The 13,103-nt window shown below is 49.8% G+C and overlaps 1 protein-coding gene across 16 annotated transcripts in view; it reads right to left on the reverse strand.

Annotated features, from left to right (window-relative positions):
• Nucleotides 1-13,103, reverse strand: part of STK36 (serine/threonine kinase 36) — a 24,921-nt gene continuing 11,818 nt past the window's right edge. For all 16 annotated transcript variants that reach the window (XM_072742933.1, XM_026002151.2, XM_072742935.1 and 13 more), the window contains 16 exons: nucleotides 12,126-12,305; nucleotides 10,455-10,552; nucleotides 9,944-10,049; nucleotides 8,562-8,712; nucleotides 8,248-8,375; nucleotides 7,613-7,717; nucleotides 6,801-6,899; nucleotides 6,627-6,715; nucleotides 6,304-6,367; nucleotides 6,008-6,118; nucleotides 4,328-4,402; nucleotides 3,721-3,895; nucleotides 3,141-3,288; nucleotides 2,761-2,908; nucleotides 1,456-2,202; nucleotides 1-413 (listed from right to left, as the gene is read on the reverse strand). In XM_072742933.1, coding sequence (XP_072599034.1) covers nucleotides 270-413; nucleotides 1,456-2,202; nucleotides 2,761-2,908; nucleotides 3,141-3,288; nucleotides 3,721-3,895; nucleotides 4,328-4,402; nucleotides 6,008-6,118; nucleotides 6,304-6,367; nucleotides 6,627-6,715; nucleotides 6,801-6,899; nucleotides 7,613-7,717; nucleotides 8,248-8,375; nucleotides 8,562-8,712; nucleotides 9,944-10,049; nucleotides 10,455-10,552; nucleotides 12,126-12,305 — 2,568 coding nt within the window. In that variant the 3' untranslated portion in view covers nucleotides 1-269. The remainder of the gene's footprint in view (nucleotides 414-1,455; nucleotides 2,203-2,760; nucleotides 2,909-3,140; nucleotides 3,289-3,720; nucleotides 3,896-4,327; nucleotides 4,403-6,007; nucleotides 6,119-6,303; nucleotides 6,368-6,626; nucleotides 6,716-6,800; nucleotides 6,900-7,612; nucleotides 7,718-8,247; nucleotides 8,376-8,561; nucleotides 8,713-9,943; nucleotides 10,050-10,454; nucleotides 10,553-12,125; nucleotides 12,306-13,103) is intronic.

Genomic DNA, 13,103 nt, shown 5'->3' on the forward strand with positions numbered 1-13,103 from the left:
TGGCACCAACAGCAATGAAGTTTACTGGTTGAAATCATCCTGAATCTGGGGAGGAGGGATGGAGGGAGGGAGGGAGGAGCTTTATACATAAATCTCTTCTAGTTTCTCGTTCGCAAATCAGTTGACTTGCAGCTTATCTCTCTCTCTCTTTTTTTTTTTTTTTTAAGTCTCTTTAGCTCTTGGTTGAGTTGGTGGCTTGTACAGTAGAAAAAGGAGAAGTTGGCAATAAGGGGGCAAACAGGCTGGAGGCTGGACACAGTACTCTGAGGTCATGTGCTGTGGGTTGGCCTCAGGAGGTGAATGAGTTTCCTGCAGTGTCTGGCAGAGGCAGGCCGGGGGCTGCTGTGCACCAGTAACTGATTGCCCAGAGAAAGCATGGCCAATCGCTCACTGGCCCCCAGGGACACCAGCACCTGTGGGACAGAGAGCAGATGACGGAATACGGCACACAGAGGACTCTCATGTGGCCCAACAATTCCCACCCTAGAAAACAAAGAAAAGGAAACCAGGGACTCCATCCAGATCGGGTGGGGTTAAGAGAAACCGTGGAGACGGGGCTCAGCAGGACCAGAGGTCTACTCCTGTTCACTTTGGTGATATACCATGAAACCGAGGCACTGAGGGATCCGTGCACTTGTCCCCAGAAAGGGTAATCCATGCAGCAGTGACAGCTCATCACAAAGTACGATTCCCAGTCGTAGAGCCTGACCAGTGGGCCTTAACCTCATTACCTCCGGGAATCCCTTTCATTATTTCCCCACAAGGACTGCCAGAAAAATCCTATAATTGATATCGTCACCATCCTGTCAAACTGTCTGTCCTGCATGAGCCATCCAATGCTACCACATTGCACTATTACAATTTGGACGTGGACGTGTGATTTCCATTCAGCTACTTGATGTACTCAGCAGAAAAAGCAAAATAAAGCAGTGGTTAAGGTATGAGCTCAGGACTCAGACTCTTGAGCTCAGAAGTCCAGTCTCCCAAACTAGCTTTGTAACTTGAATAAGTTCTTAAATTCTTAGTGCCCTCACCTGCAAAATAAGGAATATAATAGCTTAAAGCAGATAATAAAGGTAAAATGCTTAGCATGCTGCTTGTCACATGGTAAGTGCTAAAAAAAAGACAGCCACTTAATGGCCCCCAGAATGAAATCTCTCTATGCCTCAACATAGCCTGCTGTGCCCTCAACTCTGTCCACACAGCCTCGAGGAGATAGAAACCCTGGTTCTTGGGATCCCAGGAATTTCCCACTCATTGGAGCTCCTCCCACACTCCTTCCCTTCTCCAGGGTGGAAGGTGGGAGATGGCAAACTTATCTCCAGCACACTGCCCAGACATCTCCCGCTTCCCAACGGGGGGTTTCTGGGTGTCCCAATTCCTTAAAGACTATCTCAGAAAAACATTGTGAAATACAACCCCATCGTCCTGGTCCACGAATCCCCGTGGGTGTACCTGATGGATGCAGGGCTCCTGTTGGAGGCTCCGGAGGGCAATGAGGGCAGCTTCCTTCACATTCAGCTGGGGGTCTCCACATGCCATTTCTAGGAGCCGCTGGGGTACTTGGTACTGTAACAGCTCCGCCCCCAACCCCTCAGGCCCCAGGTTCCCCAGAGCAGACACGGCATTGCGCCGGATGCCTGCCTGAGGATCTTCCAGCAGCTGGGTCATACCAGGTACCGCGGCGGCCAAGGCAGGTCCCAGGGGACCAGCTTGGTAGGCTGCATTGCCCACAGCAAAACTGGCACTGCGCCGCACCGCAGGGTCCTTGTCTCCAAGCCCCAATAGCAGAAGGTTGAGCAGCCCGGCCTGGCTCTGCAGCGCCCCACGCAGGGCCATGCTGTGTTGCAGTAAGTGTCCCAGGAGCCCATAAGTGCGGGCCCGCACAGAATGCTCTGGGTGGCCCAGGAGACTGCGCAGGGGCCGATAGGACTCATCGGAGCCGGCCAGGAGTTCTTGGATAAAGGACAAGTGGCTAGGAGACAACACTCGGGCTGTGTGGGCCAGCAAGGAAAGAAGGTCAGAGGTTAGCAGTGGCTGGTCACCCAGGAGGGCAACTGAGAGGAAGGAGATGACAGTTCTAGGGGAAGCAGCCACTGTGTTCACAAACTGGTTGAGAGACGTGAGATCCGTGAGGGCCAGGCGTGTGAGGAGGCTGACAGGCAACTCGACTTGAGGCAACGGAAGATGGTGGCAGCAGACCTGGAAAGAGAGGGGCAGGGTAGCAGGCAAAAGTGGTTCAGGGAGTTGGAGCACTCACTGCAGCGAGGTAGCTAGAAGGAACCCAAGATCTGGCAGAGAGAAAAGCCAAGCTATGCTGGGAAAGACCACAGAGAACTGGAAGACCTGACCCAAGCCCTCCACGTGAGACACTGTGGAGCCCAGGAGAACAAGTGCAAGATCATTCCTTGCTCTGCAAGTACTCAGTCTTGGCCTTCAAAGGCCCACTGCTTCATGCCAAGAATTGCCAGAGAAGTGATTCCTGGCTGAGCTGGGTCTCCAGTGCCTTGACTGGGATGTCCTCCCCAGGAGCTCCAACTGATCCAGATGAGGGACTGGTGGAGAGTGGCAGTGCCAGACCCAGCTCCAACCAATGCTCTCTGCTCAGATCTGAATGCTTTCTCCACTCCCAACTCTTAGATGAAGCCAGATCCTCTGCTGTTCTAGGGGCCCAGGAAAGCCCTGGAGCTGTCAGCAAGTCAATAAGAGTACACAGGGTTGGCCATCTCCACCTTCGTGCCTAAGGAGCTTCCCAAGTACCTGCAGCAGGTGGGCCGCAACTTCTGAGTCCACAAAGTCAGCCAAGACACCTCTGAAGAGGTCGGCATCCACATCCAGGGCGAAGGGGAAGCAGAGGAGCTGGCAGACAGAGAGCACCACGACAGGCAGAAACTCAGCCCCCTGAGGCCTAAAGAGGGCAGTGTGGGAGGATTTACCAGGTGCAGCTTACCTACCCTTTTACCATTCTCTGCCCCTCCTCAAATCCAAGTCTGCTCCCACTCCCCACCCTCCTCAGTGCCATGGCTTGCCTCACAGCTCAACCTGTCAGCTACGGCTCTCCTGCCTAGCCCTCCTCATCCCCCACCCTGCACTGCAGACTCTCTGGACCATCGGGTCTCCCTCCTCTTGCTCAAACTTACGCCCGGCCCAGCTGACGCAGGAAGCTGGGGGAAAGCAGGTGGTTCAGAGTGGACATGAGGATACTTCCACGCTGCGACAGGTGGCTCAGGCATAACTGGGGCTCCTGGGTGAAGGTGGCCACGGCCAGACTCAGCAGGGCTGCCATGCCTGAAAACACCAAGAATGGAGACCCCGTGGAGCAGGCAAGAGGCCCAGGTGCTCCTGCTTCTCCAGGGCTCCCGGGGCTCCCACCTATTTAGTACCTTTCCTACCCAGCATATCCCACTCCGTCCTCTGCCCTGGTAGCAGCGGCCGCAGCAATCTCCATGGGCTAACCCAGTGCTAGTCTGCCTCTTCTTCTTTTTTTTTTTTTTTTTAAGATTTTATTTTATTTCTTTATGAGAGACAGAGAGAGAGAGAGAGAGGCAGAGACACAGGCAGAGGGAGACATGGGACTCGATTCCGGGACTCCAGGATCACGCCCTGGGCCAAAGGTGGATGCTCAACCACTGAGCCACCTGGGCGTCCCTAGTCTGCCTCTTCTTGAAGAGAGATCAAGACTTTGGTCTCACAATGGAGGCCATGCGGATGGAAAGATACCTTGGGGTGAGATCAGCGTCCAGTCTGGCTCTGGGCTTTGTGGCCTGGATAGTGATGGCTCCTCTTCCTGTGGAGACACCTCCTCAGGCAGCCTCAGAGCCATTGAGAACCGGTGCCACAGAACGGTCCATATTTCTGAGTCAGCCACGTCCCTTAACAGGCTACCCTTTCCTGGCTGGAAATGAAATTAAAGGAGGGTGGGTAGGGAGGTCAAAGTCAGGCCTCAAAGTGCTTTTTTTTTTTTTCACTCTCATCCCTGACCTATAAGGAAAGGCAGTCCCAGAAATAATTCCTCTGTTTTCTCAACAACCTGGGAGTTCCCTGTTAGTTTCCTTTCTTATCACATCTTGACCCATGTGTGTGTCTGCTGAAAGCCAGGGAATTACAGCTCTCCTCCCCCACTGAATCCTGAGGGATGCAGCTGTGATTTCTTAGAAAGGAAATCTGTGCTGAGCGTGGGGAGGTCCCATTTTAAGGCTATCACAGGCACCAAGTATGACTGACGAGGTAAGTGTGGGTTGCTTCTTCATTCCTATTGTCTAGCGGTTCATCAAAATACCTAGTTTCTCTCTCCTGCCTTTCCATCCAACCTAGGATGCCCCCATACCTGGGTGAGAAGCTGTAGCAGGAGGATGAGGAGGCCATCATAGAAGCCACAGCAACCTGGTGGAATCAGCCGGACCTATTGGAGAGAAGCAGGAAGAATGCAGATCCCTGGGAGAGATGAAGGGGATGCCTCATGAACCTGTGCATGCAACTCCCGGTCAGGCAGAAAGAGCTCTTCCTCAACCTGGGGCAGTGGGGAGAACTCTTATGGACTTTGGAGCCTTGGCTCCTGACTATTCATTCAATGACTACTTCTGCCCCAAAGACACACAGTCTGGGGTTGGGATGGGGGTGGAGACATAGTTGAGAGGACCTAACTCTGCCTTCTGGAGGTAGAACACGGATGAATTGAAAGTCTAAAAGCCAGTCAAGAGAAGGAGGTAGTAGGAAGGAACAGCATTCCAAATAGAACTCATAGCACAAATAAAGTAGCTTATGAAGGATGAGAATAAATTCTAGAAGTGGTAAGTCTGGGTATAGTAGGATTATAGAGCCCAGAGGTAACAGATGAGCTCTGAGTAAATGGTAAAGGAGTCTGAATTTTATCCTGGAAGTGGTGGGAAGCCACTGAGGACTTATGCAAGATCCCCATAGGCAAGATTTTCACCTCTTCTATTCACTGCTATACCCTCAGTGCCCAGGATAGCATCTGGTACTCAACTGGTACTCAATACGTGTTTCTGTGCTAAATACTTACTGGTTGAATAAATGAGTAGACTTTTAAGAAAGCTCATTCTGGTGGCAGTGAAGAGAATAAACTGGAGAGGAGAGAGTCTAGACAAGAGATCCTTTGGCAGGCAAGTGCCATGGTGCAAGACAGATGATGTGCACATAAGCTAAGGCAGGGCAACGACGGTGGCAGGCAAAAAAAAAGATTGGAGACATGACAGGAAGGCAGAACACAGGGAACCCAGGGGAACCATCTAGGTGGGGGAATAATGGAGCAGAGGGCACAGTCTCTGATGACTCCCAGGTTACTGACCGGGGCTCCTGGATGAAAGGAAGTACCATCACTACTGCCACCACCTCTCTGAAGTTCCACTTCACCTAGGGGAAGCAGGTCAGTACCATTACATCTCACGTGTCTCTCTCCAGCGTGTCATGGGATAACATGTGAAACATTTTCTGAGTTCTAAAGAATTCTGCACCTATAAAAATGATCATTTGAATCCAAAGTCTATCCTTTTTACAAAATGAGAGACAGGTGGGTTCCAAAGTATCTAAAAAGGAGAGTGGGGAAGGGCCTAGAAAAAGGAGAAAGTGGAAAAGAGGCTACAGAGTGGACAGGATTTGTGAAGAGTTCTCAGGACACCAGCTACCTTTTCCAACTTGGTTGAGGAGAAGGCGGGGTGGTGGGGTGGGGGACAGGGAGCACAATCTGCCATCTGAGGGGAAGGGATGAAGCTTTGGAAAAGATCTTAACAACAGGAGCAGGAGCTCCCGGAGGAAGGGAGTGAGGTACACAGGGAAACCACATCCTCTGGTAACTCGGGTCCCCTTCCCTCTCCTTCTTTGCCTGCCAGTCTGGGCTCAGAGGGGCTGTGATCTGGGAACAGACAGACAGGAAAGGAAAGACTCCATGGCTCCTTTCCAACTGTTTGGTTTGCCCCAGTCATGCTGGTGCTTCAGTCTCCTCCCCTGACAGGAGCACTGGGTCTGTGTCCTCCCTGGGCTATCTCACCTCCGCAGGGGCAGACAGAGCGTGTGAGGCTGCAGCAATCCACTCCACAGGCTGGAGGTCGAAGGTCACCCCTTGCTGCCCAAGTTGTCCCAATAGACAGGCTGCTGCACTCTGGGGGGAGTCAGAGGAGAAGGAATGTCTGAATTGGCACAGCAGTCAAGACAGAGGATTTATGTCTCCATATGGCGCCACGGAATATGCGTCATACCTGCTGCTAATGACACAGTGATGTCTGTGCTCCAGAAGAGCTGGATGGCAGGGCAAAAAGGGGAGGAAGAGGAAAGTTGAAAACTCACCACAAGAGAGACGATGTGTGAATGAGTAAAGAGAGTAGCAATCTCATTGCCTAGCTTCTCCATTCTGGAAAAAGGAGACACATCAAAGGGTGCAGCTGAGTGAAAGGAGGCAGGGGGATGGCCTCCCTCCCTGCTGGACAGCACTCTCCATGTAGGTTGGCACAAAGTTGGTGGGAATCTAGGTCTATTCTTTGTAGAGAAGACTTCACTCTATCCCAATCCCTCCTAAGGGGAGGCTACAAGGTGCCATTCCCCATATTCTACATAAGGGTGAGCAATGGGGATGGGAGATTCCAGCGGAGAGATCCCACTTTTTGACTTACCCAGGAGGCAGATCTTGCAGCTGAAGGACAAGAAGGGAGAGGAGGTAGAGAGCCACTTCAGTAGACTCTTCCCAATCCACAACCTTTACCTACAAAGGCAATCAAGATAGCAGAGCAACTTCTGATTGAGGCAGTGGAGCCACCACAATATACCTGCCTGTGTTGCTGGCCTACCTTCCCCTGGACCAACATCAACAGTGACTCCAAGGCCAAGGGCTCTTGCCCTAGAAGATGGCACAGGCGCTCACTGATGTGGCAGCATGAGTAGAGAACCTAAGAGAGTGCAAAGCAGTCTGTCAGTGAGGCCAAATGGCCCCCAGGCAACTAGATTGGAAGGCTCAGCTGAGAAGCAGGCTAGCCACTCAACGGATCTAGTATCCACACTGAGGTGTTAGAGAAGTTCAGGCCCATCCCACTCTTGCTAGAAGACACTGAGATTGGGCTACTTCTCTGTTCTGATGAGGACTGGCGAACAGTGGGGCCATCTCAGTGGAATAGATTTAAAAGCAGAAAGGGACCCTATGGGGTCTCTTGTCTCTCTCAGTGTCTTTCTCTTTCTGTCTTAGTCCTAGGGATTAAAAAGAAATCTGGGGGTGCCTGGGGGGCTCAGTTGGTTAAGCGCCTGACTCTTGATTCCAGCTTGGGTCAGGATCTCAGGGTTGTGAGATCCAGTCCCATGTTGGGCTCTGTGTTGGGCATGGAGCCTGCTGAAGATTCTCTCTTTCCCTCTCCCTCTGTCCCTTCTGAAAGAAAAGAAAAGAAAAGAAAAGAAAAGAAAAGAAAAGAAAAGAAAAGAAAAGAAAAGAAAAGAAAAGAGAAAAGAAAAAGAAAAGAAAAAGAAAAGAAAAAAAAAGAAAAAAGAAAAGAAAAGAAAGAAGAAAAGAAAAGAAAAGAAAAAAGAAAAGAAAAGAAAAGAAAAGAAAAGAAAAGAAAAGAAAAGAAAAGAAAAGAAATATGAAATCCCAAGAGTTTTGGACAGGCTGTACCTTGAGAAGGTGTAGGCACAGGATGGGATGCTGCAAGCCAGAGATGAGGGATGGCCTCAGTTGGTTGCTGTCTTCACTGAGCTGGTTCGCCAAATGCCTAGAGATCTGTAGGGACACACCTGAAGCCTCCATCCCATTCCTGATTCCAATACTATTTCTCTCCTATCTCCAATGAATCAGGACTCTTGACCCCTTGGTAGTCACTCTCCCCCAGGTTCACCAGGAACCTCAGACCCCATCCCATCCCCAGTCGTCATGGCCAATGGAGAACCAATGGTCATGGCCTAGTTTAGCCTCAGTATGGGCAGGTACAGAGGAAAGTGTTACTGGCCAAAAGGGAACAGGAAATATAAATCCTAAGCCCTTGAGGAAGCATCATAGGCGGCTTCAGAGCAGCCACTCTGCCACATGGGCAGTTTGTCACTGAGCTCTCTAACCAGCTAGCCAAGAGCTTTGGGGTTTTGGTGACATCATGTTCTAAAAGTGGCGCAGACCCAGGGTGGGAGCGTCTGTTTCTGGAGATACAGAGTAAGGGGAAGCATGAATGCTCATTTTTCTGCCTTTCTAAGAAACTGAGGCCAGCTTCCTCATCTCCAGCAGCATGGATGAGAGGAACCAAAAACTGCAGCTCAGACCTGCTCCTTGGCCTCCCAGCAGCTGGGCAGCCCCACAGGAGCAGTACATATGGCTGCCAGCGCAGAGGACAGGGCTCCAGGCAGATCCTCACTCTGCTCCCGCAGTGGCTGGCTCACTTGGGGGGCTCCTATAGAGAAAGGCGAAGAACGGAGGGTAGGACCTGGTTATTTCTCTCAGATCACCATTCATTCTTTCAGTGCACAGTTAGTTACTGAGCACTCACTAAATGTCAGGCACTGTTTGAGACAATGACAGTTGGGAGGGCAGAGCCAGAGTTACTCTCGAGTCAAGTGAACCACACACCCCTGGTTACCTGGGGGTGTGTGGAAAGAGAGCTGGGGGACTGTCAAACCGTGAAGAAGCCCATCCAGCACCGCCCGCTGCGTTGTCAGCAGGCTGGAGTAAAAGGCTTTGGAGACGGTCCAGCTGTTCCCATCCATGGCTTCACACAGAACAGTAAAGCACTAAGGGTGACAAAGGCAGGGTTGACGTTAGGGCAGCAGACTGACTGGGTAAGGAGCAAGAATCCCCTAGAGAACCTGAGAAAAAAAGAGAAAACCCAGAGGGACCCGCTGTGACATTCTAAGTATTCTTTGCATAGAAAATGCATTAATAATCACCTTCATGTTTCAAGGATGGCAATTTTAGGTGTCAACCCTTCTATTCTTTGATCAACTGCCTCCCAGATGATGTTTCTCAAAGTGTTATCTGCAGACCATGAGTATGAGAATTCCTAGGGATTCCTGGGCCCCTCCCAACCTAGTACTACTGGTTCAGAATTTCGGGAGGTGGGGGGTTTATTCCAAATTCCCTATGCACTCGCTGCACAGTGACATATATGATAAATGCCGGCCAGTAACATGAGTCACTGATAGCCAAAATTTAGGTTAGACATTGGAAAAGCTTCCTGACTTGAGAGGGTGAAGGAGGTTAAAATAGGCTCTCAGACTAGAAGAGTCTGAATGGACTGCTCGCTGGAGGCAGAAGTGCAGCTCAGATCTGTGTCCCCTCATTGCCAGTTTGAACAACAACTAGGCAATTGTTTACTTCTTTGCTGATGTTCCTCTCTGTCTCCTCTGACATAAGTTAGAACTTAGGTATCTTCTTGTTCAATCTTCTGTTCTCCTGGCCCTCATCTCCAGAGTCCAGAGGTGAGAACTCACTAGCTTACTAGTCCACAGGACAAATAAGTTTGAGAAACTAGCTCATCTGCAATCTCTTCGAAAAGGAATACTTCTACACGTGGTTCCCTAAAACAGGGAACAGTGCTTAATACTTCTGGACCTTTATGTACGCTGTTCCTTCTGCCTGGAATGTCCTCCCTACTTCCTGCCTCATCCACCTGGCAAATTTCTATGTGCTCTTCAAATTCTAGCAAAGATGATTTCCTTCAAGACTTCTAGGACTCCCCAAGTAGCATTAATTGTATCTTCTTCAGTGGCGCTTCTGTATTTTATGCAAGTTTTATATAAGTTCTAATGTACTTTCCACACTAATGTAGTCCTTGATCATTTTTCATTTCCCCTACTAGACTACTTCTAGTCCCTTGAGGATGGGGACTTTCTCTTCACATGGCACAAAGTCAGTAAATGCTTGTATTACCTTGATCCAACCCCATGCAGTTATAAGAAAGGAAAAGGGAGAAACATGGGGAAAGACATCAAAGACAAAAATCTGGACTAAGGAGTAGATTACCATAAGGCTATCCCTCCGCAAAGTTTGCTTAGAGTCATCTGGTTGGGCCAGCAGTTTCCCCAACTGGTCCAGAAAGAGGTTGGCAGCCTCCTGAAATACCTGTAGGCTGGGAAAAAATAGCCCATCTCTCTAAAAGCCCACATGTGGTAAATAGGTCAATTCTGGGAAGATAGGAGAATCTCTGAAGAGGAAAATCTCAGAATGCTCCATCCCCTCTCCCCTGCTAAATATACACACAGTCTTACATACATGCCCTTCTAGCCCCTTCTTTGCTATTTTCTCGAGATTATTCATACTGTGACCCCTTCCATTTACTGTCTCATGACCCTTAGAACCTGCAAGTCTTGGAGTGGGTCTCAGGGTCCTTAGGAAGATTAGCTAGACTCTCAGGGATGAGCTCATCCCTAACCTGTCATCTTCTCCTTACTCAGCCTTTTCATGATAGGGGAAGAAATTGGGATAGACATTGTAGCCAAAGCAACCAACGAAGCAAAACTGGCTCTCATCCCACCTGTCACCTGTCTGGCTCCTCTCCAGATTGAAGGTACAGGCAAAGTAGGCCTGAATCACAGCCATCAGGTCCCGTAGGAAGGTCCCATACCAACATTGCTGCCAGGGAAGAGGACAGAGAGTAAGAGCGATGTAGGAGATGGAGACAAAATAGAAAAAACAGTTTAAAAAAAAACTGGTCTGATATCCAGTCACATTGACCAAACAGGAAGGGGCAGAGGGAATAGAGTGTCCAGAAAAAGAGGGGAAATCTAGAGGTAACAAACTGGTAGCCAATGGCCAAAAGCAGCCTGAAAATGTGTCCTGTCTGGCCTGAGAGCATTTAGAGGGTTTAGGAGGCTCTATTTTTTCAAAATAGCTCAAATTCTTTTCTAAATTCTTTAATAACACTCAAGGTTAATACTCATGAACAGAAAGCAGCTTCTAGCTGCCTTTTTTTTTTTTATTCTCCGTGGATCAATAATTTACTATGAGTTATGACAATACTAAATTTGGTCAATTATTCATGGACTATAAAGTATTTATAAATGCTACCTTAATTTAAAGTATTAGCCATTAGAATTCAAATATTAATAAAGCCGGTGCCAGCTTAAAGGAGGAGAAGGAAGGGCACGGACAATGAGGGCGGCTCGGGGAGGTGGAGGGCTCCTGGCTGTTACGATGATCCCAATAATGGGTTGTCCCCGGGAGCCCCACTTCTGGGGCACGCAGAGGTGCGGGGGCCCCTGGGGTGGCCTGGGGACCCCGTCGGAGCAGGAGCCCATGCCCTCTGGAGGGCAGGGTGGAGCCCCCGGCTGCCCAGAGCCTGGCTCCCCCTTCTGTTGCCTGCTGAGATAAGCGGAGTCTTGCCAGGCCTCGCCGGGCACCTCCTTCTACCAGGAAACATTTCAGTATCCTGCCCTCTCAGCTCAGCACCAGCACCCGGGAGCCTCAACCCTAGCTCCTCTACTCATCATCCCTGTGACCACGTACAACTTAGTGCCTGTGTATGAGTAGGTGAATCTCTGAATTTCCATACTTTTGTTTCCATAAAATTGGGTCAATGAAAGCCTAGGATTTGACGTTCCAAAACGCAGCGCTCTACCTTTTGGGAAACTGTGCATATACATCTGGATTTCTTGCTTTTCTTAGAAAACTGGAAGATCTAGCAATATTGGGCCCATGTTCTTGTGTGGCAACAGTGAGCTGGAGCTGAGGGGATGTCCCATTCAGACTGGGCTCGAGCTCTCCAGTTTATCATGTTTCCCATTATTCATAGAGTCATACAGTCTACTTCGCTGACTGACGTGATCTGTCTGGCCTCAGAAGCCAGTGGCGTTTGCAACTCGTGATCTACTAACTGCACAGGAGAAAAGAAAATAAAAGGCTGGGGGCCGGGCACCTGGCTGTCTCTGTCAGTTGAGCATCTGCCTTTGGCTCAGGTCGTGATCCCAGAGTCCTGAGATGGAGCCCCATATCGGGCTCCCTGCTCAGTGGGGAGCCTGCTTCTACCTCTCCCTCTGCCTGCAGCTCCCTCTGCTGTGTGCTGTCAAATAAATAAAATCTTAAAAACAAACAAACAAACAAACAAAAAAACCCGGTGGGGCCCGAATAGAAGCAACACTTGGAAGAAGAGACATGGAAAGTGAAGAAATTTCTGTAAGTCTTGCGAGGCTCCTGGCCCCGTGCTTACCTGCTGGATACTGTTGCTCTCTTGGCTGTGTCTGAGCAGGCTGAGCAGGAGCCCGGGGAGCCCTGCCTCACGGCAGAAGGAGTACAAGGGAACAGAGTCGCTGCAGCTGGATAGAAGACTGCTCAGGACCCGAAGTGCAGGAAGGATATGGGAAGCGTCCTCCAGCACATCTTTCAGGATCTGGGTGACATGAGGGAAACAGACAGTAATTGCTATTATCAGAGGGAAAAGGAAAGTCACAAATACCAGTGTCCTCCAAGGAGTTGGCAAAGCAGACCAAATGTTCTCACTCCTTTCTTTGGGACTCCAAAACCCAGAGAGGGAGACCACAGAAAAAGGGAAACAGTGCCAGGGAAAAGAAATATAGATGGACAGGTCACCTGACTTACAACAGCAGGGACCAATGGAAAGGGGGCCTCCCCTAAATCTCTGTCAGACCTAGTGTTATCCCTATCTGCTCCCTTCCTTCTCCAGCCCTTCACCTTAAACATGCATGCACACACACATACTTCCAAAGATTAAAACCAACAGACATAAAATAATGTCCTTCAACTCCAGACAGATAAAATAGTATTATCTTAACTCTAGATCAAAACTTGACTATGACTCACAGGCCAAATCCAGTCTGTCACTTATTTTTATACAACCTGCAAGGTAAGGGCAGTATGATACTCTTAAACAGTTATTCTTTAGGGGCACCTGGGTGGCTCAGTGGCTGAGCAATTGCCTTTGCCTCAGGTAGTGATCTTGGGGTCCTCGGATCAAGTCCCACATGGGGCTCCCCACAGGGGGCCTGCTTCTCCCTCTGCCTAGGTCTCTGCCTCTCTGTGTCTCTCCTGAATAAATAAATAAAATTTTAAAACAAACAAACACGGTTATTCTTTTTAAAAAGTCACTCTTCGGGATCCCTGGGTGGCTCGGCGGTTTAGCGCCACCTTCAGCCCAGGGTGTGATCCTGTAGACCCAGGATCAAGTCCC

The sequence above is a fragment of the Vulpes vulpes genome, chromosome 16, assembly GCF_048418805.1.
Source record: "Vulpes vulpes isolate BD-2025 chromosome 16, VulVul3, whole genome shotgun sequence".
In the NCBI taxonomy this organism is placed as follows: Eukaryota; Metazoa; Chordata; class Mammalia; order Carnivora; family Canidae; genus Vulpes; species Vulpes vulpes.